The 26,410-nt window shown below is 44.7% G+C and overlaps 1 protein-coding gene and 1 pseudogene across 1 annotated transcript; both read right to left on the minus strand.

Moving 5' to 3' along the window:
* Positions 1-26,410, minus strand: part of LOC149349450 (uncharacterized) — a 508,176-nt pseudogene that overhangs the window by 276,384 nt on the left and 205,382 nt on the right.
* Positions 15-26,399, minus strand: LOC149349454 (uncharacterized). The gene is made up of 8 exons (XM_089578391.1): positions 26,050-26,399; positions 25,696-25,893; positions 16,218-16,313; positions 10,700-10,754; positions 8,052-8,094; positions 7,787-7,875; positions 6,445-6,623; positions 15-1,271 (listed from the first exon to the last, which is right to left on the minus strand). The coding sequence occupies exons 1-8, from the start codon at positions 26,131-26,133 to the stop codon at positions 1,128-1,130; spliced, it is 888 nt and encodes a 295-aa protein (XP_089434517.1). The 5' UTR covers positions 26,134-26,399; the 3' UTR covers positions 15-1,127.

Raw genomic sequence — 26,410 nt, forward strand, 5'->3', positions numbered from 1 at the left:
AACAGCAACCAAAATTCAGTGACAACAATGGCATAGATTTATTTCAGTTTGCTTTTTGCAGCCCAGCCAAAGATACAAAATGCAGCAATACTAAAATTGTAGTAGTAGCACCCGTATTTTCTTGTTGCTTCCTTGCATCTCAATACACTATTGTACATATCGTAGAGAAGAAATCGATTTCAAGAACAAAACTGCAAACAGTCAGAAACAGCAGTTATAATTTGTAACACTACATAAACACTTCAAAAGCAGCTTTCCGAAAGTCGCTCAGCCTAACCACTCTCAGCACTAAAAACAATTAAAAGATATATGATATGAGACAGATGATCAGTCTTTTCCAGTTGTCAAACATACAATCTCGCACGATAGTGCTGGCAAGATTTTTTTTTTGCAGGCCTATAAAAAAATCACAAAAAACAAAACTTTGTTTACAGCACATTTGCAAAACAAAGATTCAGGGAGTACCGTAAAATACCGAGCAGCTGCCCATGCTCGAATAAGCGCCCACCTCCTAATTCTTGAGATTTTGAATTTTACTAAATTGACCACGCGCCCAAAAAACAGCAAAACACATGAAGTGCCCATTGTTCAGTACTTCTGTGATGCTCATTGCAGAGGGATGGCGGGTGAGGTGAATGTAGCGATGAGATCATTTAGAGGATATGCCTAAGCTCAAGGTCAAGCAGTTTCCAAAGGTAAGCTCAGGAAAGTGTTTCCCCCTATCTCCCTCACCCCAGTGGTGGTCACCATCTTGAATTGAATGATCAGTCATCAGCAGAGCAAGCAACAGCCCACTCCACCATGTGCCCGTTCTGGATTTTCACACCTGGGCCTGACAAGCAAACATCCCCGAATATTTTGTGATGCTCTTCAAATTTTAGGTTGGTGCTTGCTTGGTATTTTACAGTAGACACTTTTCTTTGGCAGTTTACAGGCAGCTGCAGGCACAGTACGATAGAAAATGCTGCTGTGAATAAGATCATATTGTGAGCACAAAACACCGTTTCCTTGCACTGAACACAATGAAGAAAAATCTGGGAAACAATGTTACCTCAGAAATAACCCTGCTTAGTGAACACATACTGAGTCCTTCATCATCTCCTTACGAAAGCCATTCAGCCCACATATCACGGTAACAGGCTCCAATCAATTGGCTCCCTGCAATGCTTGTTCAGATATTCATTGGCTTTAGAAAAGTGGCGACAGCCAAAAAAACCCCTTGAGGCTGACAGTGGAGATGGATGGGCACACTGCAGGACCAGGTGCTTCTTCTGTAATGAAGTACACAAAATTTTTTCAGTTATGCATTTTTGTAGAGTCCAAGCAAGAAAACACAAACACCGCACTGTAGCATTTAGTGACACTAAATGCCTCTCTCATGAAAATAATGAAAGCAAGTTGTGTAATGCAATGCACTATTTAGATAAGCTTGTGTATCAGTTTAACCCTTCAAAGAGCTATATAAAACAACTGCGTACGCAGCAAACTCGCAGCTCTTCCCGCTATACCTAGCCAATGGTTAAAAGGAATCGCGCTGAACTGGTTACAAGATGGAAAAAAACACAAAGGAATGGTTCCTTAGACCAGTTTAGCACAATTCCCTGAACAATGAACAGCCAACTAGCCTCTATTTTTGCCTCGTTTGAGGCAAATTTAGGAACTTTCATAATTTAGCAAATAGGGTATTTTTTTACACCACTAGACAATGCAGTAAATAGTATTTCCAATGGTGGAAATGGGCAAGAGCATTTTGAAGCAGGCTTTGTAGCAGGCAAAAATTCGACTTGCAGCAGCTTCCTCCTGTTAAATAGCAGGAACTGAGAAATAAGGCAGAAATGCGATTACCATATAAATGCGTGTAAGGGCCACACTTTTTTTTTTTCAGATTCGAGGGCCAATTTTCGGGGTGCAGCCCATACACGCAATGTGCGAAAAAAAAAATGATTTTTTAAGTGAAAACAGACCAATCGGGGAATGAGCAGCATTTATTATATGTTTAATCGTAACACGCGGAGTCTTCAGACTCCGAGCTGGTGCTGAGCTTTGGTGCATGCTCATCCCTCAAGAAGTCGCGCAGCACGTCCTTTGTCGACGCGTAGCCGTTGTTCCGCACTTCCATAACATAGCAAAGCAGCTCTTCTTCCAGCTCCGGAAACTTGCACGACTTGCCTCGGAAAGCGCGCTTTTTTCAGCTTGTGTTTCTCAATGCATCCTTTTTGGCTGCACTACCGTCGGACATCGGACACATGCTCGGCCACATCGAATTTCCTCCCCGCCGCATGCTTGCCGTGTAGCTGTTAATGTGCTAGCCCATCATGCTAAAATTTCAACGCTCGGCGGCAGCACACTAAAGCCACAACTACGGAGAACTAACACGCTGCCACAACTCCCGTACCTTTGACAGCCACAGAAAGCTGGAGCTGGTGATACTAATGCCAACATGGATAGCGGGAGCTTGTGGCAGAGGAAAAAGTTGATGATGACGACCCGTGGCCTCGGAGGCCATCCGTGGGTGGCACCTGGAAGCTTCTGTGCGCGTGCGTGGCCTCGATCAAGTGCTCTGTTGCTCACAGCCGGAGCTGATTGCGGAGGCCACGAGGCGCACATTTCGCAGGCTATTCCCGCGTGGGTCGTGGAAAGTTCGGGTGCAACCCTTACACGGATCTTTTTATGCGAAGCATATTGCTAGAGCTACCACTCACGCCGTCGCCGTGGGACCCCTAGCCGTGAAACCACGTGACACCGTGACGTCACACCACGTGACATCGGATGAGAGAGGCGGCCTCCACCTCGCGCCGTCGCCGTGGGACCCCTAGCCGTCACACCACGTGACATTATGCCGTCATATTGGAGTATATAAGAGGAGGCGGTTGCGCTCCCCCCCAGTAGATACACGATGCCTCCGAAGAAGGATGCAGTCGAGCGGTGGAATCAAAATCACAGCTTTACAGATCACAAGAGTGTATTCATTGGTTTGCAAAAAATAAACGATGATGAATGACATTCTGGTGTTGTCCTGGATTAATCTAGCTACAACATAACCAAGGTAAACCAAGCTAAGCCCTAATACGCTTCGCATTCCCAAGGCTTAGCCAAGCTGAGCCTCAGCAATTTTTTTTTTTTATATATCCTTCCGGAAAACAGGGTGCAGCCCGTACACAGATGCGGCCCTTATACGCGTTTAAATGGTATATAGGATATTTCACTTAACTGGTGCCAGTGTTTAAAGATGACATCATGCTGCACGCAAATCTGATTCAGTAGTACAGGGTAGAAGGCAGTTGTCTTGACCAGGTCTGCACAATTTGCAATGCAACTAATCTGCCAATTGTTTAGCAAAGACCAATTAGCAAACCTTTTCATCGTTAACTTTGGTGCAAAATTTAATTTGAAAAAGCTGCAGAGAATATTGAGAAATGGAGAACTGGCTTTATTAAAGCCTGGATATAGACTAGATTTTGGAGTGCCTGAAAGGATTAAACATTTATCCATGCTCGAGTTTGGCTTGCACAGCCAAACTCGTGCCAGTGATTTCCTCGTCATACTGCTCCTTCACATATATCAGCAACCAGTAAGGAATACCATACAATTCCACATATCAAGGGATATACATACCTGCCAACCTAGCAAAATGAAAATTCGGGAGACCGCCGCGGCAGGGGGAGGGGGTCTTTTTTTTTCTTTTTAGTTTAGCAATTCAGAAATTATTTTCTGGTTTGGTGACCCTTCACCATGAGGAGGTCACCGAGAGTCTTGTCGGAAAGCGAAGTCCGGAATTCAGTTCTCGTCTTCTTAACCGTGCTAAAGATCCGCTCACATTCAGCATTATCTTTGCCACTCTGCCAAACTTTACTCTTCCATCTATGCTAGTGATACTTCCCACTTCTGACCACTGAGTATCAATCCTCTCTTTATTTGGAATCTCTTCAGAAACAACATATGCCTGCAGCTCTGCAAATTCTACTTCCAGGGCATCCAAGACCTCTTCTCTCGACTCGTTCTTCTCCTGAGACAGAAGTTGCGGGAAGGACATTTTCCGAAATAACGGTCCCGCGTGATCACTCACACTTAGCGGCCGGTTGTGTTCGACAAGAAATCCCGTGAAGAGGCACTCTGCACGGAATACACTGCCTTCGCCGTTGTTTTGGAAGAAACTGCCGATCGTTCCCTGCACTGCAGCAGCACAAACATAGTTCTTATGCTTTTGTGAAGCGATGCGTATCTTCATGTCATTCTTGCCGCCGTGCGAAACGCTCACATCACAGGCGCACGTGATACAGAATCCATACTTGTCACCTTTTCGCAAACTGTCAAAGCACATAAACTCAGTCGTGTACGATTTCCAAAATACTTGCAAGTACTTCTTGGCTTTCAAAAGCGCCACCGATCGTTCCAACTCGGGGAAGCACAAAGAGTAGTTTGGCATTTCGCACTCCGCTCGACGACCTGAGAAAGCCAACTGAAGCCTAGCACGGCCAGCGCACCCACCAATGCACCCACAATCATATAACGACTGGATTGCTAAATGCATGAGTCAGCCTGAGATGAGCCAATCCGGAAAATCCAATACGGCAGCGCCCATCAGTTGCTTGCGTTCGTGGTGGTGCCGGCGGCTGCTACCTCGATTCAAGGTGCATGCTGGTGACTAACTGCTTCCATTAACTTTTCGGGAGATTTGAGGTCGCGTCCATACAATCGGGAGATGTATTCAAAATTTCGGGAACCCGGACAATTCGGGAGAGTTGGCAGATATGGATATATATCCAGGATGCTGCCACTGCCGTTCTGAACTATAAATGGTGCAGCATCAGTGTTGCGTTAAAAGTAATGGCAAAAAGTAGTGTCAAAGTTAAAAGTAGACAATGAAGCTAGTTGTGCAAAATGAACCAATGCCTACCTACCATACCAATCTCCCAAATTATAGTGGTGTTTCAAAAAACCTTGATTTGTGATGTGGGTACAACGGCTTTCATAATGTAGCCATTAACAATTTTTTTTCACACATTCTTTTATAATTCAGACTTTAAAGGGTGAAATTTGGGAAAACATCAATCTGAAGAGAATTTGAATGGCCCATGATGTTTACCTGAACTCTCATGCACCACTCAGCACAGCATGGTGACTTTCATTTCAGAGTTGCGCTTACATCACGCGCCCATTGTGACGGTATAAAATGCAACTCTTTCCCACTTAGGCTACTATACAGCAGAGCCCAGCTATGGTAAACTGATATAGGGTAGTAAAAACTCGGATATAGTAAAGTGAAACTATGATCCCATTTTGCCTCCCATGGACGACTGCACATTTTTTTACGGTCATAGCAGATTTTCTTTAAAAAAAAATGGCTATAGTAAAGAGCGTCTGGCCGTAGCAACGTACCTCCCGCGAAATGATGAGAACGCGGCACACGCGAGGCCAACATTCAGAGATAAACACATGCCAAAGATGATAAAATGGTGCTCTTTGAGATAGCTTTGTCACCAAGCTCTGTAGATGTGAGAAGAGGTTTAAGTCCTTGGGGCCGTGAGGCAAAGCATGTGGCACACACAAAAAAAAGTAAAGCTGGCTATGAACCCAGAAAGGTGGTGCATATTGCTGAGGAAGAAGAGACGCTAAAAATGCAATGAAGAGTAGGGAAGGGAAGGGAAGAAAAGGGGCGAATATTCACAGCACAGCAGCACGAAGCACAGGGAAGCGGTTGCATTCTAGAAAGGGGGGAGCGGCGGCACTGCGCGAGTAGTACCGCCACGCCTCGACTGCATCGCGCGTTTAAATATTACCTCTTAAACGGCGCCGAGACAAAGGAAAATTACTTTGGTTTCACATGAAATGAAACTTGCATTATATTCTTAGCCGCAATGTATCTGTGCAAACGCGGTACTCCACAAGACAAACAAAATCAAAAACAGTGATAACATGAAACTTGATAACTGAAAATAAATACTAACTATGTCATAAAGGGACAATAAGAGCAGGATGGTAGGTATTTGTGAGTGTTCCTTTTATAAACCAACACTGTGTCTAGTAAGTAGCTAATTAATTACCAGAGAGCATTCTCGGAGCCATGCCCCCACCAACAAATGATATAGTAAAGACCCTGATATAGCACAGATTTTTGCTGGTCCGAGTCACTTTACTACAGAGGCGTCCTACTGTATCTCCGGTATTCACATTGGCGACGGAATCCCTCCCTAAGCAATGGTGACTGCGCACACGTCACGCCTTCTAAAGGCTGCTTGCCGAAACAGCTTCCACTGCTGTGGTCCGACGCTGAGCCCACAGCTGCGCCCCCCCTTTTTTTAGATGGTGATTGGTGTGGCAACAATGCAGCCCCCAGCCCCCGGCTGGCCATGTGAATGTGGCGCGAGGGAGGGAGTGCAGCCGGGAAGCGACAGGGAGAATGCTGTTTTCAAAGCAAAGAGAAAAGAGCAAAGATAAACAAACTCTGTCAATGATGGCGCCTTTCTTCTGAGCATAGGCACCCCAGAGGAGGAAGACAAGGTTGTTGTGCTGTCTGTTGAGATGGCGAATGACCGCGTCAGTCAGGTTTTCCCAGCCCTGATCCTTGTGTGAGTTTGGTTGGTTCATGCGAACTGTCAGGCACGCGTTGAGCAGCAACACACCTGGAGGAAAAAGGAGCAAGTTCTCTGCCTACAGTAACACTGCAGGAATTACTTGAATGCTACAGCAGCAAAACTACGAGGAAGATACTCTTCAATTTTTATTCAAAATCATTCAGCAAGTTGAAAGTTGAAAAAGCGCTTGTATAATAGTGCTTTCACTTAAAGGACATTGCAACTTTTTTTTCCAACTGCTAATCATTTTTTGCCCACAGGGCTTCTCGTTTTACTAGCAGCAGCACAGTCACTCAAGAGAAGCACTTGCCTATAGACCACAGTAAGGTTAATCCTGACTGTACATACGCACCACTCCTGAATGAATTACCAAATTGGCATGTGCACACAAACCTTAATTCACTTAAAATCCAAAGCACACACAGATCAAAAGCTCAGAAGAAATGGCATTTTCACTCGCCCAGTATCAAAAATGGAAGTTAGCTAGCAATACCACCATGCCTCCTCACAGGCACACAGCAGACACCTGCACGTCGCTGCTCCCTCGCCAGGAAAGCTTTTCTCACCTACCCACTTTTTTTGTTCTTTCTCACATTGTCTTCTCTGTATCTACAGTTCAAAAAGCAGTGCACACCTCCAAAAGAGTTCAGGTGAAGTGGAAGTAACACACCTTGTGTTAACTGTATTGTTTTATACTTCATTCCAGTGTTTCTTTTCAGCATGTTCACAATGTGGAAAGCTATAAAACCCAAAGCCACTGTATTCAGAACCCATTTCCTGAGCACACAGGAATGAATACTAACTGCATGCGCAACCAATAACCAAGGCAGCAACCATTTAAGTTTTCAACCTCACATTCACAGCAGAAAATTGACACTATGGTTCACTATTATCAGCCCAACTGGAGAGGATTAAGGTACTAAATATTAAGACCTTGGTGCTCTCACTGAGCAATGATACATTCCACAGAGGGCCATGTCCCCCCTGAGAAAACAGAATAAATCCTAAATGCTGAGCAGTGGGGCAGCACGCAGGAAGGAAACTGAACAGAGGAAGTTATGCTGATCTATCTTCCTAGTTTACTTCAAGCAATAAGTCACCTGGCCTGGCCAACTTTGCGAACCATGCTGCAGTTTTAGATTAGCAAAAAGTCGGGATAATGCACAGAGTGGCGATCCAAACAAAGCACCATTTCCAAAAGAACACCTCACCTTGCTCTGCCCATCCTGTCAAGTTGCCATGTGAAGGCTGCTGAAAGCCAGGAATGTCAGCCGCAAGTTCCTTGTACATGTTCAAAAGGCTGAACAGGAGATGCCACGTTTTACACAACAGATATGAGACAGTTCCACGAGGAAATCGGCTCTGAAGGCATGCAACAGACCAAATATCTGGGAGCCAGAGGGAGGGCAGAATCGAAGAGAGAAGAAAACATCATGAACACAAGGAACAGGTATCAGTGCACAGCTGAAGTCTTACCTCATGGGAATGGCAACACCTTTAGGAACACTGAATGCCAGACCTAAAAGAAGAGAGATATGCATGCTAAGCAAAATAGGCCCTGAAATTCACAATTTCAATTTCTATCAAAAAGTTGGGAAGCATACACACCCTAATAAACTGCAGCAAAAAATTTCACCGCAAACACTTAGATACACATTTCCACAGCACAGATGCATGAATTCTCTCCAGTTTCAAGGATCTGAATTATCCCCAGTTTAGGGTCAGAGGCGCTCGCTTCTTCCCGCAAGTTTCCTCTCTCAGCCTTCGCGACCATCAGGGTTGGCCAGAGAGGTGTATGCATTGCGCAGCACTATCTTAGATTGGTAGATGGCATGACCCACGACCCCATCGCAAATTTTGATATCGGTGACGTGAGGCATGGCACAGACATGAAAAAAACATGGATGGCTCTGGCTCAAATGCAAATTATCGCTTGCAAGCATAACATGGAAATACTAAAACGTGCTATTATTCAAGCCGGTTTTTCTCAGCAATTTTCTTTTTTTTATGAAAATCCCATATTTTTTGGTCTGTTCGATTATTCAGACCATAATTCTGGTCCCCACTGAGTCCGAAAAATCTGCTGGCAACAGTACTACCACTGGCACTAGTAAGCTTTGCCTGCAGGTGACGTAATACAATGAGTGTCACAGGTTTGACCCAGTTTTGACCACAGCAGCCGCTAGCTCTACATATAAACAATGACCTCTTGAACAATCCACAAATATAATGTGCTGGATAGCTTTAAAAGCGTAAGCAAATATTACTGAAAATTTATTTGCTCGAAGAGGCATGCTTTCTTAAGAAACCCATGCATAATTAGGCATCATGGAAGTTTAATAAACATATTTGATCCCTTTACACGTCCTCACTACTCGAGGCAGTCTTGTGGCTTTAAACGTGCATCTCAGTGTTATGACTACTACGCGTGCCACCTGAAGAAAAATTAAAACAAGCATGGCTCTAGGAAGTATGCACAAATTCTCGGTTATGATCAATAAAAATCATTCGGTGCTTCAATGCAAGAATTATTTATGCATGTGGAGCATTTCGATGAGCAAGCAACAGCAGCTGTTTAGCAGGGGTGGCCAAGAATGCCAGGGCTTTGACAAGCCACACATTAGCCCTGGAATCTATCCAATGATTACTGGAAAAGGAATGAAACAGGAGCCTCATATGAGCCTTATTTCTCACATGAAGTTTCACAAGGCAACACTGCTCAAAGTGCTTTGTTCATGCTTGTATCTCATAGGGGGCAAAGACACTGCTCATGGTACTGTTTTATGTTATACTTTATAACATGTAATACATTAATTGCTGCAGCCAGCCACTACACAAATAACCACTGAATGTGCACAAGATTTCGTACAAGGTACACAAGAGAATGCCCCAGCAAGCCAATTAAGTGGTCTATTGCCTCATGGCATCTAGACGTTGAAAGAGCCTAATATAAGCAAAAAAAAGCTTAATTTTTTAATGCTTTTAAAGCTTAATGTCTTTGCTCACAGCCCAGTATAAATGCATACAGCTGTGTGACTTACACAGCCCACCATTAAACTTGAAAGAAATAAAATTTCTTCGCCACAGGCGTGTGCTCCACGACTTGTGACAGTGCATGCACACAGCATGGGGTGGTAAAACCAGGACAAGAACATAACTATACACTTGTCAGACCCGGCACACATTAATGCACACCTGCCCATTGAGTTTTCAGGAAAGCAAGTCAGGTCTGCAGCTCGAGTGCCGCTAGAAGTGCACACTGTGCTGCCATGCTCCTAGAGCTGAGCAGCCTCCCAAGCTGACTGTTCAGTCTCAATCGGCTTTCTGCTGCCAGTGGCCAAATAGCTCCCAAGTTCCTTGCGCTCCACCTCAAGATTTGTGTGCTGCACACATATTTAATTAAATATGTTTAAGCAACTAAGGCATTTCATGCTTCTGAAGGCATAGACACCACAGCACAGAGCATGGAGAAAGGTCGTAGAAAAAACTGGTGGACCTGCGGTTGCATAATTTTGTCAACATTTACAGGAACACCCAGGCATGAGAAATTGTATCGATTAACGCTGACAAACCAAACATTTGCTCACGTCTGAGGAGGATGTCACTATGGGTTACTACTGTAAGGGTGGTTTATTTGGTGATGCTGAGGACAACAAAAAGAAGCAGCAATGAAGCAGTGGCGGTCCGGCCAGCTGGTCAGGCTGAGCAGGGTCTCGCTCGGAGCGATCACAGTGCAGCTGGGCTAAAGCCCATCTTCTTCTTCACACTGCAAATATGTGCTGTGACTGTTGCTAATGCAGTCTCCACTGGCACCAGATTTGAGTGACATTGGCCCATCCAAAATTTTACTCATCTGCACTTGCATATCTATGTTCCTGCAACCTATCATGAATACGATTCACTGGGCTTCTACATGTGCTCATTTGCACAAAAGGGGAATACTATACATCTCTAAGCACACAAAACAAACAATAGGAGTTTTGGATGCTTCCACATGTCACCAGCTCATCATATAAACCTGTGCTCCTCGAATAGCACAAAAACTATAAGACCATGAAAGGTTCAATTACTACTGCAATAATCTGTACCATTTCTCTGATGTCAATACATTTTCAGTCACTTACCGTGTGCTTGGCCAGGGTTATGATAAGGATCTTGTCCAAGAATTATGACCTTCACCTGCAGCAAGGAAAAAAAAATTTATAAGCTGACAGCCTAAGTACACCCATCATTTTATTTTTACATGATATTTTTATGAAATGTTATATGAACACCACAGAGAGCATTTTGCAAAAGTGTGATTAACATCCTAGTCAAAATCAAGAGGGAGAAATGGGCTTGGGCAGGGCATGTAATGCGAAGGCAAGATAACCGGTGGTCCTTAAAGGGACACTGAGGAGAGCACTATTAATATTTTTTTTATAGTAAAATCCGATAGTTCGGCATGTCATGGCTTTGTTGCCACTTGGCCGGCAGCGAAAGATGCATTTATTTCTAAGAAATTTGGATTCGAAGTTGAAAAAGTTTTTCCCGCCGCTCTGATTCAAACTTGGGATTCGTCTATGACGACAGAGGACTAAGAGACGTGAAACATGACGTGCACATGACGTAACGCAGACTCCGTGATTTCTGGCTGCCAGCAGTGCGGCCTAGCAGCAGCCGAAAAGAAAGCTACCGCCGGCCGCACGTTGAAGGCATCTATCGGCTATTGCGGCCGTCGCTACAGTCGCTTCGATTACGTTTGCACTGGCGTTTTGCCAGCGTTACGATGGATCTCGTTCTCGAAGTCGTCAACAAAGTTCTCGCAAATAGACACCTTTAGCATACCGTGTACCTTGTTACCGCTAGCGGAATACCGGGAGCCCGTCTACCGCCGGAAAACGCGCTGATTTGTCCCGATGCTTCAGGAGCGCGCGTAGCAGCCGGGCACGTGGCGCCATCTGGCGACGTCAAGGAGATTTGCGCATGCATTGGCTGCGCCTCAGTGATGCATGGTTTCTCGGTTCCTGGTGTTGCTAGAACCATTCGTTCTAGCAACACTGTTTTGTTCTATGATCTCATCACGCTTGTACTTGCGAGTTTGGCCTGTGGCGGCGATACCTGTATTTTGGTTCTTGCTCTTTTCTACGTTACAAGAGCTTTGTTGTCAGTATGAGTGGCGTTTTTGTAATCAGGAGCTGGTATTCTGTCGATACAAGCCAACTTCAATTTCTCCTCAGTGTCCCTTTAAGGGTAATGGAGTGGATTCCAAGAGAGGGCAAGCATAACCGGGGGCAACAGAAAGTTAGGTGGGAGGATGAGATTAACCCTTAAAAGCCCATAGTGTTTCTACTATGAAAAAATTGGCTAAACGTTTCAGAAACAATCTTTATTAGTCCCTCAAGCCATTTTCAAGCAAAAGAACGCATCAGCTTGTATGCGGTCGAAAACACAGCTATGGGAATATTCTTCCCTGTGGGCTATGAGGGCTGTCCTACTTATGATGAAACTTCATGAAGCAGGGAACAACGCAGAGGTGAACCTTGCAAGTTGAACAGATGATCTTTGACCTCTTGTCGTTCTTGGCAGTGGAGCAATACCTGCAGCGCTTGTACGATGTTGCCCTTTCCGGGAAGTGGGGTGTGGCGGCGAAGCGAGTTTCATCTGGCACGCCAAGATTTTTTTCAGGCTTTTTGATGGAAGGTCGTCGTGGCGCAAGGGCAGCTGATCTTTTCCTGCTTGTGTAGCCATTGACAAGCTGCCTTGACAGCCTTATTAGGAAGTGTAGGTGGTCATCGCACCCAACATTTGACAGACGGTACAGCACATAGCTGTTTACAAGAGCGCAGTCAAGAATGAAATAAAAGAGACGCATCCACCACTTTCGAGACTTTCTGCTGACCGTGTAGTACTCCCTCAGCTGATCGAAGCGGTCTCTGATCGAAGTTGGCATCTGAGGAGTTGATGCAAGCTGCAATGCTGTCGTCTACATCTTTCGATCGGGTAACAACTGCTGCTGGCTCATCAACATCGTCATCTTCTTCACTATCCGTCGAGTGGTCTACATCGTCAGGAAGTGAAAAAAACAGATCTAAAGCCTCTTCTGCAGTCAGACGTCCGGCCATCTGGAGGCAGAGAAAAGATAGGGAAACTGGCCTGAGTTTCTGTGCAAAGCCCGTAGGGAAATATGTTCCCACATGACAGGCCTTATTCACACCACGTTTTTCTCAAATGACAGCTTGAATAAGGCTCTAAAACACTATAATACGTTAAAGGAGATTTCAAAATATCGATTGTATATAATTTACTTACTTCACTGGCAGCAGGGGACACAGCATCCGTAATTTGATCTCCTCGTGCCGATCGACGCGCGCCAGAGCGCTCGGAACGAAAAAAAGGCGCCAAGTTGCAGAAAACGTGCAGTGGCACCTAGCGGGTCACGAAAGAAACGATTGCTTTTTTTTAGCTATGTTTCTAAGACCTTACACTAGAGGGTGCCACAATATTGTAAGCGAAGTCAGATGCCTTTGGCAAGCATAAGCATTTGAATGAAGTGGGAAATATATTCCCTGCGGGCGCTTAAGGGTTAAGAAGTCTGCGGGGATACAGTGGCCACAACTGGCGAAGGACAGGGTTAATTGGAGAGACATCGGAGAGGCCTTTGCCCTGCAGTGGGCGTAATAAGGCTGATGATGATGATGTGACTGAGCAGCACGGAAGACATTATATACCACCAAGAAAGCAGCTACTAGACACAATAATGAAGATTTAGTTATCAAATTTTGACATGTTTTAGAACTTTCAAGGTATTTTTTTATAATGCAAATGAATATTCCAGGCCACCTTTTTCTTTTAATTTTGAATTACACATGTTCTTTGCAGATACATGAAAAAATTACTTTTGGAAAGTAATTAAATTACATTACTAATTACTTTCCTAGAAACCTCACAAAAGTAATTAAATAAAAAGTAATGACATTACATTACAATTACTTCCCTAAAGTAATGAAAATTACTTTCAAATTACTTTTTAGTTTCGATGCATAAAAATTTGCACACTGGTCACAGTTCCTACAAAATTCTCAGATTACTTTGTTTGCACCGGCACTGAGCTTCAAAGTGGGCGCCGGAAATTTTGCCCCTTTGGAGAAAGGTTGCCCTAGTCCATCGAACAGCCGCTTTAATGACGTAGATGAGGCCAACTCAATCGCAAAATTTACACAATTGTTCGAATCACTCTTCAATCAGAAGTTCAAAGTTCAATAATATGGTCCCACCCTCTTACCCTCTTGATTTTGAACGATTTGTCTTAAGTGTAAACAGCAGGAGCACTTGTTCACGCCCATATCGTACCGGAAATGCACCAGGGCGCAATCAAGCTGCCAATTCTGCTCTGCAATTGACTCGCTCCGGAGGCGCGCTGGCGGAAATAAATTACATGTCATGGTGACGCTGTTGCCTGTGTTGCCCTTCAGTTAAAAATGAGGCTTCGAATCCAGCCACAGCAGCTAGTTTTCCGCATAACTCACAACCAATGAAACTCGTATTATCCCATATCATCAACCTCCATTCGCACTTTCCCTCTCCTCCCCTTCCCTTTCCCCAGTGTGGAGTAGCAGGCCAGGGCCATGTAACCACCGGCCAACCTCTCCACCTTCCCTCTCATTATAATTCCTCTCTCTCTCTCTCAACCAGGTTTGTTAGATGAGACTTCTTGTCAGTGCGGTGACGTGACAATATACAGGGTGTTTCACGTAACTTGAACTAAGGATTAAAAAAAAGTGGCACATCAGAGCTAGTTGAAACCAAACATATATTGTTTCCTGTCGTGTGGTGCTCCTCAGAGTACCTTTTAATTCTGCTTAATTAGTTAATTCCCTCAGACTAATTATACAAAATTTAATATATTCACTTTAGGGTCACTTGCGTTTCGTTACGTTGTAGAAGGGATTACGAAACAACCGATCCAGTTTTTTAAAGCAACATATTTTCTATGTGGTCCTTTTTTAAGGCATTTAATGAAAGCCCGCGAAATATACATAAAAAAGAAGTGACTGTGCTCTTGCGCTACCGTATTGTAGCGCTGCCAGGCATATCCTGAGTGAATGAAGCGTGCGAGCTCACAGTCCCGAAATGAGCAGCCAACGCCACTCTCAGCATAGTCTTGAAAGTGCGTAAGCACATTCCTGAACATGAAAAGCGCGCACCATGGTCTGCAATAAGTGATAAGCAGGCCATCGACAGCCAATTCAGACCGAACTTCCAGTGAACCATTGCATAGGAAAAACAAAAAAGGAAAGCAGTAGAGTTGCGTATTTCAAGGTAGCCTCTGTTCTTTTTTTTTTTATTTTATCATTTTCCAGCTCGTCGAACTTAGCGGCAGCCACTCACTTGGGCACGGTCAGTGCGCACGTTTCGTTCGTTCAAAACACGGTTGGGAGCACTGGAATATGGTAACGCATGAGCACAGTCACGTGGTTTTTTTCATATTTCGCAGGCCTTCTTTAAACGCTGGAAAAAAGAACCACGTAGGAGATATATCACCGCTTAACTTAACGGAATGCACGTGAACTTAAACTGAATAATAGAAACTTTGCATAATTAATCTTAACTAATTAAGCAGAATTTAAAAATACTCTGAGGAGTGCCACAAGCCAAGAAACAATAAGTCGTTGGTTTTGCCCAGCTCCGGTAAGCCACTTCTTTTTAATCCTTGCTTGGTCCATGTTACGTGAAACATCCTGTATATAAAGCAGTCTAGAGGGAAGTCCTCACTCGAGCATTCGCAGTGCGTCTGTGGGAAGGCACAATGCGGAATGCCATGGTCACTGAGCTCTCCTTGTGGCCCTGTGGCGTGTCTGTGTGTGCAAATGCCGACCGTACGCAGTGCTGGAAGTCCCACAGGCTCTTCACCAAGGCGGTGCTGATACCTGTGCGCACATGACCTCTCGTCCACGTGCGCCAGCCACTTCGCTGGAGTGCTCACTATTGCTGGCCGCACGTTTTTCTTGCTTTGTTGACGCTCAACCCTCCAAATGCGAGGCCAAAGCATGGCCGATACAAAAAGGAGCACGGACTCACTACTCAGCAAAAGTAATTTCTTTAGTATTATTTACTTCTGCCATGAAATTACTGCCCCAATGTAATTCATTACATCACTGAGTTACCAGCCTAGAAAAGCAATGAATTACATTACAAATTACAGAGAAAAGTAATTTAATTGCTGCCATGTCTGGCTTGATATATCCACCACTAAACATTGTAATTTAATCAAGGTATTCTTGATTTATACATACGATTTTTTGGCAGTGCACTGATTTTCAAACTGCATGTGTCCAGTGAACTGCAGCATAGTCAACTTTCAGGTTTTAAGCACTTAGTAGTGAATTTCAGTGCAGGACTGAAGAGTATGGTGCACCTTTCTCAGCAAGCATGGCAGGCAAACTCCCAGATAGAGAGTCTTGCAAATGATCTTGGTGTTGCAATTTTTTGGGGCCTCGAGGTAACTTTTTCAATGAGAGCAGTAGCAGCAAGCCTCAAAATGATGACTGATAGTATGGTTTTAGTTGGAACAAAACATCAACTACTACTATCCATCAGGAAGCATTGTTTGCTGTTTGCTTTAGCAAATAAGCAGAAGGACAAGCCCTGTCCTCGTCTTACCTTGTTCACCTCGCAAGCCTTTGTCCAGGTGAAGACGTTTTCGTGGGAAGGATACACGGTGTACCTTTTACGCTCCTCCTGAACAAAACTGCTGAGCTAGAAAAGAATTTCACATTAGTCAGCACCAAAAATTGCTCTCCAACCACAATACTGCACTCGCCACAGACACACTAGTATGCAACTGTACCAAGCACAGATTTTCCACACACTGAAGGCCCACTCCTCATGAAATTGTCTACAGCAACATTTCCCCCCCATCTTTTTACCATCATTTTCAAGCTTTTAAATGCTAATCAGGCATTCTTTTCGACAGCAAATACATTGCTCATCGTCAACCATACAGCATCTTACAATGCATACTGATCAATCAAAATTTCACCCAAGCTAAAGCAGCAAATTTCTCTCCTTAACAATGCATTTCAAGCAGTAGAGAAGATGAAATATCATGTGTCATTTAAGAAGATATCTATTAATGCTGCTCCCAGATGAATTGCAACCTCATTTGGAATCACAAGGGGCACTAGTATGCTATAATGTTTGGAAGCAGCATTCAACATGTTTTCCATGAAATAATTTCAGATATGGTATTATCTATGGTAGCACCTAACCACAACAAGAATTTCTCAGTCAAAAGAGTGGCAGCAGCATCTGTTAGAAATTCAAAATGAGCATCGGAAAGGATTCTGAAGTTTACTTTGTCCCCACCACTGTTCTCAAGAAATTTTACTTGGGTAAAAAATTAGTGCAACATAAAGACGTTAACAGAGAAAGACAGGACAACACGCTACGGACAAAATGCTCAGCTTGGAACCACCAATAAATATTCTGACAAGAGCTTCTGCAGGAAAAAAAAAAAACGAATGTATACTAAAAAGCCACTGCCAAATGTCCCCCTGGTTTGAAATTTGAGTGGTCATAAAAAAATTGCTGGACAAAGAGTAGTACAGTTACAAGCCTCCTAATCATAAACTTATTCATTAAAACATCCCTTTCGTTTACCACCCACCTTATTTTTTTAAATGCTTAAGCCAAAATCACAGAAGTCCATACAATGCCTGCTAGCCCTAGACTGTCTCAAATACACAGCCTTTCCTGTAGCACAATCCGCAGCCCAATAAGTGAAGTTCGGAACTTCTATAAGATGTTGACAACAGTGCGGTCAGAACATGGACAAGAAAGACACACAAACACAGGCGCTGTGTCTGTGTCAGTCTTTCTGTCCATGTTCAGACCGAGCTGTTGTCAAGATGTGTAACCAACAAACCAGCCACTATATATTAAGCAATTTCTCTAAGATGACATGAAATTTTTAAGCACGCCCCATTTATGACAAGATAGAATACATTCATGAGCAAGCTTGTCTACAGCAATGCAGTGGTGTGCTGCATAATGAATAAAGAGAAGTCACAGTGCCACTGCTGCATTAGGGGCACGGTCTTGTGCTTTTGTTGCCTGTATGTCTCTGCAGTTGCGTTCGAGCACAAGCATAGTCGATGAAGCCCTGTAGCCGCTTCAAAACTTGCTCTTCCTTTGCTCTGTAGAGCTGTCTAGACAACCCTGCTCACATCTTCAAGTTTAGAACGAGTTGCTAGGCAGCAGCATTTAGTGCTTGGCTTCTGTCACTAGTCCCAGAATCGCAATCAGCTTTTATTTAGCTAAAACAATCGGTCAACAAAACATATGCAGAAAATGTTCCCTTAGCTGGTGACTATATCAGGACCTCCTATCAGTGTCTTATAAAACTAGATACAATCAAAGTGTCGGGTGACTAACAACGAGTTACATGCACTGGAGAGGTTGCTTTGCCTGCAAGCTTCTTGATAGCACACGTTTTGGCGCGATATAGCCAAAATTTGTTGGGCCCACAGCACTGAGGGTAACAGTGTTTTCTAAATTCTAAAAACTGATATGGATATTACTTATGATGGTCTACACGCCTCTCAATAGTTAAGGAGCTTTACAGTAATAGTTAAATAGTTGATTATTTAATATCTGTTAATCAGCCTCCTATAGTCGGATACAACTTAAGAATGAAGCGGCTTTTCCCCGTCAAAGGACCCCCCTCCCAGCCAATGGCGTCAGCCGATTCTCGTGACCCTGCTAGTGTCCCAAAGCAGGGAGTGGTTGATAAAAGGTGATAGTCCCCTCTCTCCATTGTGGCACCCCTCCCTGCATTGTCATCCTAGCAGGGTGATGAGAATTGGCCGACGCCATTGGATGGAAGGGTTTCCCTTTGACGGGGAAAAGCCGTTTCGTTCTTAAGTTGTATCCGACTATAGGTTTGGTTTATGGGGTTTAACGTCCCAAAGCGACTGAGGCTATGAGAGACGCCGTAGTGGAGGGCTCCGGAAATTTCGACCACCTGGGGTTCTTTAACGTGCACTGACATCGCACAGTACACGGGCCTCTAGAATTTCCCCTCCAAAGAAATTCCAGCCGCCGCGGCCGGGATCGAACCCGCGTCTTTCGGGTCAGCAGCCGAGCACCATAGCCACTTAGCCACCGCGGCAGCGTATCCGACTATAGTTAGCACGCCTTAGCTGCATTGAGATGCACTACATGGCTAACAATGCTGTGCCGAAAATTGCTCTTCTAACTAAGAAAGCCTATTTTTAAAAATTGTGTAAATTCTTAGGTGAAACTCCCTGTATAGCCCTGTGGTACACCCTCGTTAGAATTATCACCACAAACACAGCAGTGGGAATGGCCAGGAGTATTTTCGAGCTGGCTTTGTTGCAGAAATATTAATATGGAGCAGCTTCAAGTCTTGTAGCAGGTGCCCTAGAGTGAAAATGTCACAGTTTAAAAAAATGACAACACGCTGCATGAAGATTTGAGTGGTGCAGTGTTGTAGGCAGCAGTCTTGGCCAGCCCTGCGTACTTTTTAAATGCACTCAAATTCATTTGATGTGTAACAAATTAAATTGACCAAAATTTTGTATTGCATGCATTAGTGCAAATTTTTCTGTGCAGCTGTTTACTTTCACTTTAGCACGGTATCCTTTTTAAAACAAAAAAAAAATTACATGAAATTTAAAAACAGGCTCGTGACTGCGCTCCTACACTGCAACACTAACACTCTAAAACACTCTTCTACTGAATTAACTTTATTAGGGAAAGCCAGAACGAACAAAGAAACCACCATGTCACAGTGATCGTTCCGTAATGAGCACAGCCACTTTGAGTCGTTGCAGTTATGATGCCGCAGCACGGGCACGATCCCGCCACTGCCGTTTCACGGCAGGCACGTTTCATAGCCATTTCATAGTGTTTCACAGCCTCTTATGAACCTGTGCAATGACTGGGCACTGCAGAGGCTCATAAGAGGCTATGACAAGTTTCTTGCAGCCCAACATGGGCGCGCCTATAGTGACGAAGCATTTTGTCGCGCATGCGCGGTCCTTGTCTCAAGAAGCACTCCTAACTTCCTCCGCTGATGAGTATGGTGTTCGCTTCACTGCTTCCTCTTCCATGCGTTTGTGATGTGAGGAAGTTTGGACTTCCCGACACCATAATATAGAATTCAAGCTCATGTGGCAGAAGACATCCGGCAATGACAGCTCGAAATAACACATGCACAATGTGGTCACTGTACGCCAAACCATCAAGAATGCTACCCCATCACTGGAAGTAGCTCAGTTTAGTTACAACTCTTGTTTATATGAACCAACTCTCTACCCTCTCAAATTAACGTAGCCTATTGTAGAAACTAATCACAAACTCTGATGCTGACAGCCCTATTAGCAAGCACGACTGAGATCTGTGGAATCGAGCTATATCAGCTGGAATGCATCCGAAGCCTTTCTCACGGCCTTACATTGATCTTATGCAACATGCGACAATGCTGCACAGAAGCCCTATAATCTAGCATGACTGAAATTTAGCCCTATTTGAGCCTCTTAAAAGCAATATTTGCGTTACATATGCATCCGCCGCGAAACGGGGCGGGGTTGGATTCCGTTGTCAGTCCACTTTCTCGTAACATATTGGGAGAAGGAACCACAGTCATGCCTCTACACATCAGGTGGTAGCAGCTGCACACAATGGGCAGTAGCCCCATCCTCTTCGCATGGGGCGCAGCTTTTGGTTGCTGGAATAGTATTTTGGCACACCCTTTGTGAACTTTTATCAAGAACCACTAATTTGTTGCAGTATGTAGCAGGTTTAATGCAGTGACGCAAGTTGGAACTATTGGCACAGCATTCCCATTATTGCAAACATTAACCATTTGGTACCTGTCGTGCAAGTAACTTTTCAGGAGTAGTAAAGGGCTACTGGTTCTTTCTAGTACTTTTAATTTGCTGAAGAGAATACAGTGCTTGTGTCAACAGCTATGCTGAAGTCAATAGAAACAGACTCAGCATATTTCCCACCACCTACAGCATTTTTTTTTATTGATCTGTTGATGAAACAAATACCAATTTTTTTGAATAACCCTGGCTAAGGCTGAACTGGTACAATGAAAGTATTTTTGTAAGATAGCGAGTCACATTTTTCAAGCAGTTTTTCGAATATTTTGGTGAAGTACAGCAGGATGCACAAAGGGTGGTTTTTAAAGACTGGCGTGATCTTACTGTGTTTCTGTTCAAGTGGAAGGACACCTGTTATGACTACAAGATTAACAATAGCACCAGGGGTGTCCTATTCACTGACATCCTATAACTACTTCAACAGTCTAGTCTACAAATACAAGTGCTCACAGTTAACACATATTTCTTCAGAACAAAGTGCAAAACTGTGATCATTAATTAGAGAGCTTTTCCTTTTTCATCAGATTCACATGAATAAGATTGTACACAGCTAAACCCCTAAGCAGCAAAGTGGCAATTTCAGCTACAATTAAAGTCAGCTAAAGACTACTACTAAGCCAGCATGCACTCCTGTAAACTTGATCTAGAATCTAAAAAAAGAAGTATGGTCAAACAAGCATACAAACTAAAAGTACACTCCTGCACTTGACACGAGACAAATGCCAAACAGTGCCACAACAGCAAGAACACATTAAACATCAAGAATAGAAAAAAAGAAAAGACCTTAAAGCAATACTTAATTTTCCATGAACTTTGGCATTTTCTTTAAATATAATCCATTGATACTGGAAATAACACTAGAAAGTAAACAACAAACTTGGTCAACACCATCAGCATAATCAACCTATAGAGACTTCCGTATATACCTGGATTTTAAAAAAATTCCTGTGCAAAAAGTATTGGCCTAGTGGAGAGCAAACGTCGCTCATTATGGTCTACATTCTTTGAACTAAACACCGGTACTTGCCTGCATTTTCTAGAATTAAGGGCAAACTGCTGTCAGTTGCGAGTAAAGCTTTTGCAGACATGAGCCAAGCAGCTGGTCCAACAAGGACGGGATTTTCTAACGGGATCTCACACCCACCGTACAGATTATTAATGTGTTAGCATTAGAAGGGTCCATGCAAGCCGAAATTGCAAGCGCCGTCTGTCAGTAGCCAGTGGCAGGTGGCAACGAATGAACTTAGTATACTACCTATACGAACTTAGTATGCTACCTTGGACATAACAAACCTTAGTATGCCACCTCGGATATACTAATGACCTTTCATGTGCTAACCTCGGATATACCGCACCTTAGTATGCCGGCTTGGTTACAATGATTTTTCGTGTATTACCTTAGATGTAACAAGTCTAAGTGTGCCACCTCGAATACAACGAACTGTCCCGTCTGCACCTGACATGAACGTAGTGTGTTGACATCGGGTATAATAAACCTAAGCGTACCACCTTGGCTACAACGAACTTTGTAGCCAAGGTGGTACGAGGTTGACACCTCAGATATAACGAATGTTTGGCTGCTAATGAATTCAAACGATCGACCGAGAATCGCCTAAGAGTTTTTTTCCTAAGTTCCTGCTATGCAGCACGTGATGCTGGAGGGAAGTAGTGGAGTGCTTGCCCTTTGCAAAGAAATGCAAATGCAAACGCAAACAAAACATGCGTGCACCACGGCGTCAAGAAGCATGGAGGACTACGTCACTGCTGTTGTGTTTGCAAAGCCATCCATATGATCCAGCAACGCTCACCACCTCAGTAAACACCGCCATAGAAGTCTCCAAGCCTTCTTCCGCAGCGCTGATCAAGTAGAATACTCAAACATGTGACTTGAACTTGCAGTGCACGCTAGCATTGCGAATGGCTCGGGGCAGCGGCACCTTAGGAAGCAGACGAGCCACCTAACCAACCATGTCTCCATCGCTATAGCAATGCTGTGCATGCGCTGAGATCAGTGGTGGTGAGATCAAGTGGTAAAAACTTCTGCCAATCCGACAGGCTGCTCCACCAGGCAGACGAATAAACGACCGAAAGCTCGGCTCAGTCGGTGGGAGAGTTGCTCTTTTGTTTTGAAGCTTACTGTTGCATTTTTGCAGTGTTCTGTTAGAGGAGTGATGGCTCTTCCTTTTGACTAATTTTAACGAGCAGACGAAACGACATCTTGAAGGAACCACACAACTCGCCCACAAGTCACTGGTTGCTCCCCAACCGGAAGGGGGTGCAGCCCCTTTTTTCAGCTGCTCGGTCAGCCTTTCCAACAGCTGCACCCGTGGGCAACCCCAGTGTTTCTGAAATTACCAAAAAACCAGGCAAGTAACAATGTTCAACTACACTTCAAAGAACAAAGACAATAATATGTTACCTTTTGGGCGAAGTCTGCCCTCAATTAGGCCAGTAGTTGGTGCACAGGAATTATTAAAAATCCAGACTGATAAATACAGAAGTCTCTCTGTATATAAAAACAACAGCTTGAGAACCCCGGTATACAGGCAAGACGCATACTTGTAATTGGGGAAATCAATGTAAAACTTGACAATGCATGAAGTATGCGACACAAGGGCATGAAAGCTGCAGACTTTTTTTGAGGCCCCGTGCCACACGTGCACAAGGAATGGCAGTAAATGCTTAAGGCCTTAAGTTTGTTAATATCATTATTGGGGTTGGTGCTCCATGTCCACATTTAATGTCATTATATGAAAGTCACAGTGACAATAACGGCTGCAAGGCAGTCAAAAATTTCACCTAACAAACAGTGCTAATGAGCATAGTATCTCGGCAAAGTCGTCCAAATGTAATATGAAAATTATTGTGCAGAAAATGCCTGTGTTCTTGTTTGACAAGTCGAAAAAGTAGCCATAAACTCACGTGCCAGGACACAAGCCAATGCATGTCAGAAGGGCTGGTAAAAACGGCTCTTTCCTCAGTGCTGCATAAACCTCCTAGCAGTGCCACCCCTCCTCGTCTGCTCTAAGAGAGTGTTCGTCGCATTTTCCCATTTTCAAATGTTTGCTGGATGTTTCTATTGCAGTGATCTGTGCACCATGTTTGAATTATTCGTAGTGGCAACTTTGGTTTTCTTATAGGGAGCTTGCACGAACGCCGGCAGCGCTATGCATTCTGGGTAATCCGCCATCTTACCGTCCTAGACAGCAGTCGACGCCGCACAGGCAGGCTGCAGTGAACTGACCGAGAGCCACGTCATCTTCGACAGTAAACCAAACAAACATGGGGTTGCTTGTGTGCCACCCCGACGCGCATGGAAGATGTCAGCAGTTTCTGTTCCCGATTGTTGTGTGCAGCTGTGCCCAAAAGATCGGGCGCGCTACGAGGAAAAGGCAAAGCAATGCAGCGTGGACCCATTCACACTACGCGCCGGCGACTGCACTATGGATCACTATGGATTTGGACACGTGGCCGCCCGTCGACGTCGTTCGCAGTCATGAATTTCTAGTTCGGAGAACTAGTTTTGTCTCTCAGCAGCAACTTATGGACAAGGAAGCTTTGGAAGGCCATAGCATTCTCACCAGTGGCTGCGTGTGCAAGCCATGCATGAAAACGGTCACAGCTGAGACCGTGATCCTCAAAACACAGGCAAGGATACTATTGACTGGGATACAAATTCCTTTCGTTGCCTTTGTGATTTAAGCCCAGGTGAACCACTCGCAAAGTCTGAAAAAGCGACTCGTGTGCGTGTGGGTCCTCGCGAAAGCGATGGCGACATTTGCTCTGCACACTGTATCTGCACGGACGGCCACGGCGAAGCCTGCTTGCATGTTGCTACCTTGCTGTTTTATGTAGAGTACGGCTTGCACGCACGTCAAAAACAGTCGTTCATAGACAGCACCAACACTGGCTGCTGGCCAGCGATGGGATCGTGCTTTGCAAGAATGATAGCGCGTAGGTAGACACGTAGGTAGACACGTCGACACACAGAAAAAGTAGGTAGACGCGTCGCCAGGTACCTGCCTTATGAAGCGTAGAACGCAGGGGCTGCAGTAAACAAATAGACTATCAAACTCTCCATATGTTGCAAATCGTTTACACACATGACACGAAGTGGCATGAACAGACTTTGCACTTGTCCAGGCTGGCGTCGATCTCTCGCCTGTTAATCCGTGCGAGCCATTCGCGTAGGCGTCGCCTTGAGAGCTGGTTTGCCTTCGTGCACTCGTGCAGACGTATCTTCGGCATCCTGAAGAGCCCATAGTCTGCCCGTCCTTTCTTAGTTTCTGTGCTTTGCTTTGGGTTCGGCTGTTAAAGCTCATGACTCAACAGTACACCATCATGCCAGAACCGTTTGCACGCACTACACGACCGTATAAACTTGGCTGCGTTGCACGTGTGGTGGCTGCGTTGACTGCTGCCTAGGACGACAAGATGGCGGACTGCCCAGAATGCATAGCGTCGCCAGCGTTCGTGCAAACTCCCTGTAATGTTTGCACTCCTTACTTTGCACCAGAGGGAAATGAATTTGTGTGCAGTTGACTTACTGCTTGCCACAGTCCTAGAAGGAATGCATCCAGCTCTCAAAAAGTGTACAGAGAGAATAGTGGTGCTGCATCTGGTTTGTTTCATTCCCGCTGCATTTGCTCAAAGCATAAATTAATTTCTTGCCTTTTCCCTCGAATGCCGAATACAACACTTATCCGGCAATTCCTGAACGTGGTAACGTTTTCGCGGTATCAGTGTAAGTTCAACACGGGAAAACCCCAGTCGCCACTACGAATAATTCAAACAAGGTGCACAGATCAGTGCCATAGACACATCCAGTAAACAAACGAAAACGGGAAAATACGACGAACACTCTTAGAGCGGAGGAGGAGGGGCGGCACTGCGAGGAGGGTTATGCAACGTCAACGAGGAAAGAGTCTTTTACACTATAGGTAACAATGGCGCCCTTCGCATCGGAAATGCAGTAGAGATGGAGAATCATTTGCAAACAAATAGGAAATTGCTAGAGGAACGAGGAAGAAAGGACGCATTGCTCGGGCGAATGAGTTATAGCGAACTCAGTAGGTCGCGAATGGCATTAAAGCTAACTGCCATTAAATGTATGCGTGTGGCACCGCGTGAATGCCATTCAAACATGGCACTCACATGGCACTCATTCACCATGGCACGGTGTAGCAATCAAATGCGCGTCAGTGCTGTTAAAGTTGAAACATACTTACCTTAACAAAATAGTCTTTGGAGAATTCCGGCTCAAGAGCGGCAAACCAGGTCAAGCCAATGTCAGCAGGAACAATGGGAGTCGCACGAGACTGCAGTTTGATTTTGGCCACAAGACGTTTCTTTTCAATACCGTTGGCACAGGAAGCAAAACCGTCATCAGAGGTGGTCCCGCAATTGGCTTTCTTTACTGATTTCCCCTGAAAGCAACACAAAAAGAACAGGAACGCCAAAAGTTGCAACAGGTCTTTGTTAAACGCGCATACTGAAAAAATTGCTCTTTAGCTCTGAAAAACTGCTTTCTCCTCTCCTTTGTTAAGCGGTATATTACGTGAACAGAAACAGCCGTGACGTACCGCATCTTCAGAGGAAAGCGGTCGCTTAGGAGTGGCAGTTGCTAGAGGCTTGAAAAATGCCGATATCTGCTTCTGGCCAGGCATTCTGACAGTTAAGTTGCAAGCGGACGAATCACGCGAACGGTAACGCACTGGAGCCTGCAACAGACCAGTCTGTAACGTTACGTACTAGTGCTACACCATACGCGAAGGATCGACTTTACGCGCTCAGTGGCTCAGTCGTCTCCACCACGCCAAGGGGACCACGCTGCTAACATGCAGCCGCGCAACTTTTCGGCAATTCGCTACTTTCGCGCCTTGCCTGCCTCATGGCCTGCCTTGCCATGGATGGGTGGATGGATGATAATGGCTTTACCCTTTG

This window comes from Amblyomma mixtum, chromosome 3 (assembly GCF_055824585.1).
Source record: "Amblyomma mixtum isolate Tamu chromosome 3, ASM5582458v1, whole genome shotgun sequence".
Lineage (NCBI taxonomy): Eukaryota > Metazoa > Arthropoda > Arachnida > Ixodida > Ixodidae > Amblyomma > Amblyomma mixtum.

Bases quoted from the DNA above. Each gene is read 5' to 3' on its own strand.
- LOC149349454 (XM_089578391.1), bottom strand. From the start codon at position 26,133: ATGCCTGGCCAGAAGCAGATATCGGCATTTTTCAAGCCTCTAGCAACT. The intron at 25,894-26,049 runs GTACGTCACGGC...TGTTGCTTTCAG, and splicing joins CGCTTTCCTCTGAAGATGCG to GGGAAATCAGTAAAGAAAGC. The intron at 10,755-16,217 runs GTAAGACGAGGA...TCCTTGCTGCAG, and splicing joins AGGCTTGCGAGGTGAACAAG to GTGAAGGTCATAATTCTTGG.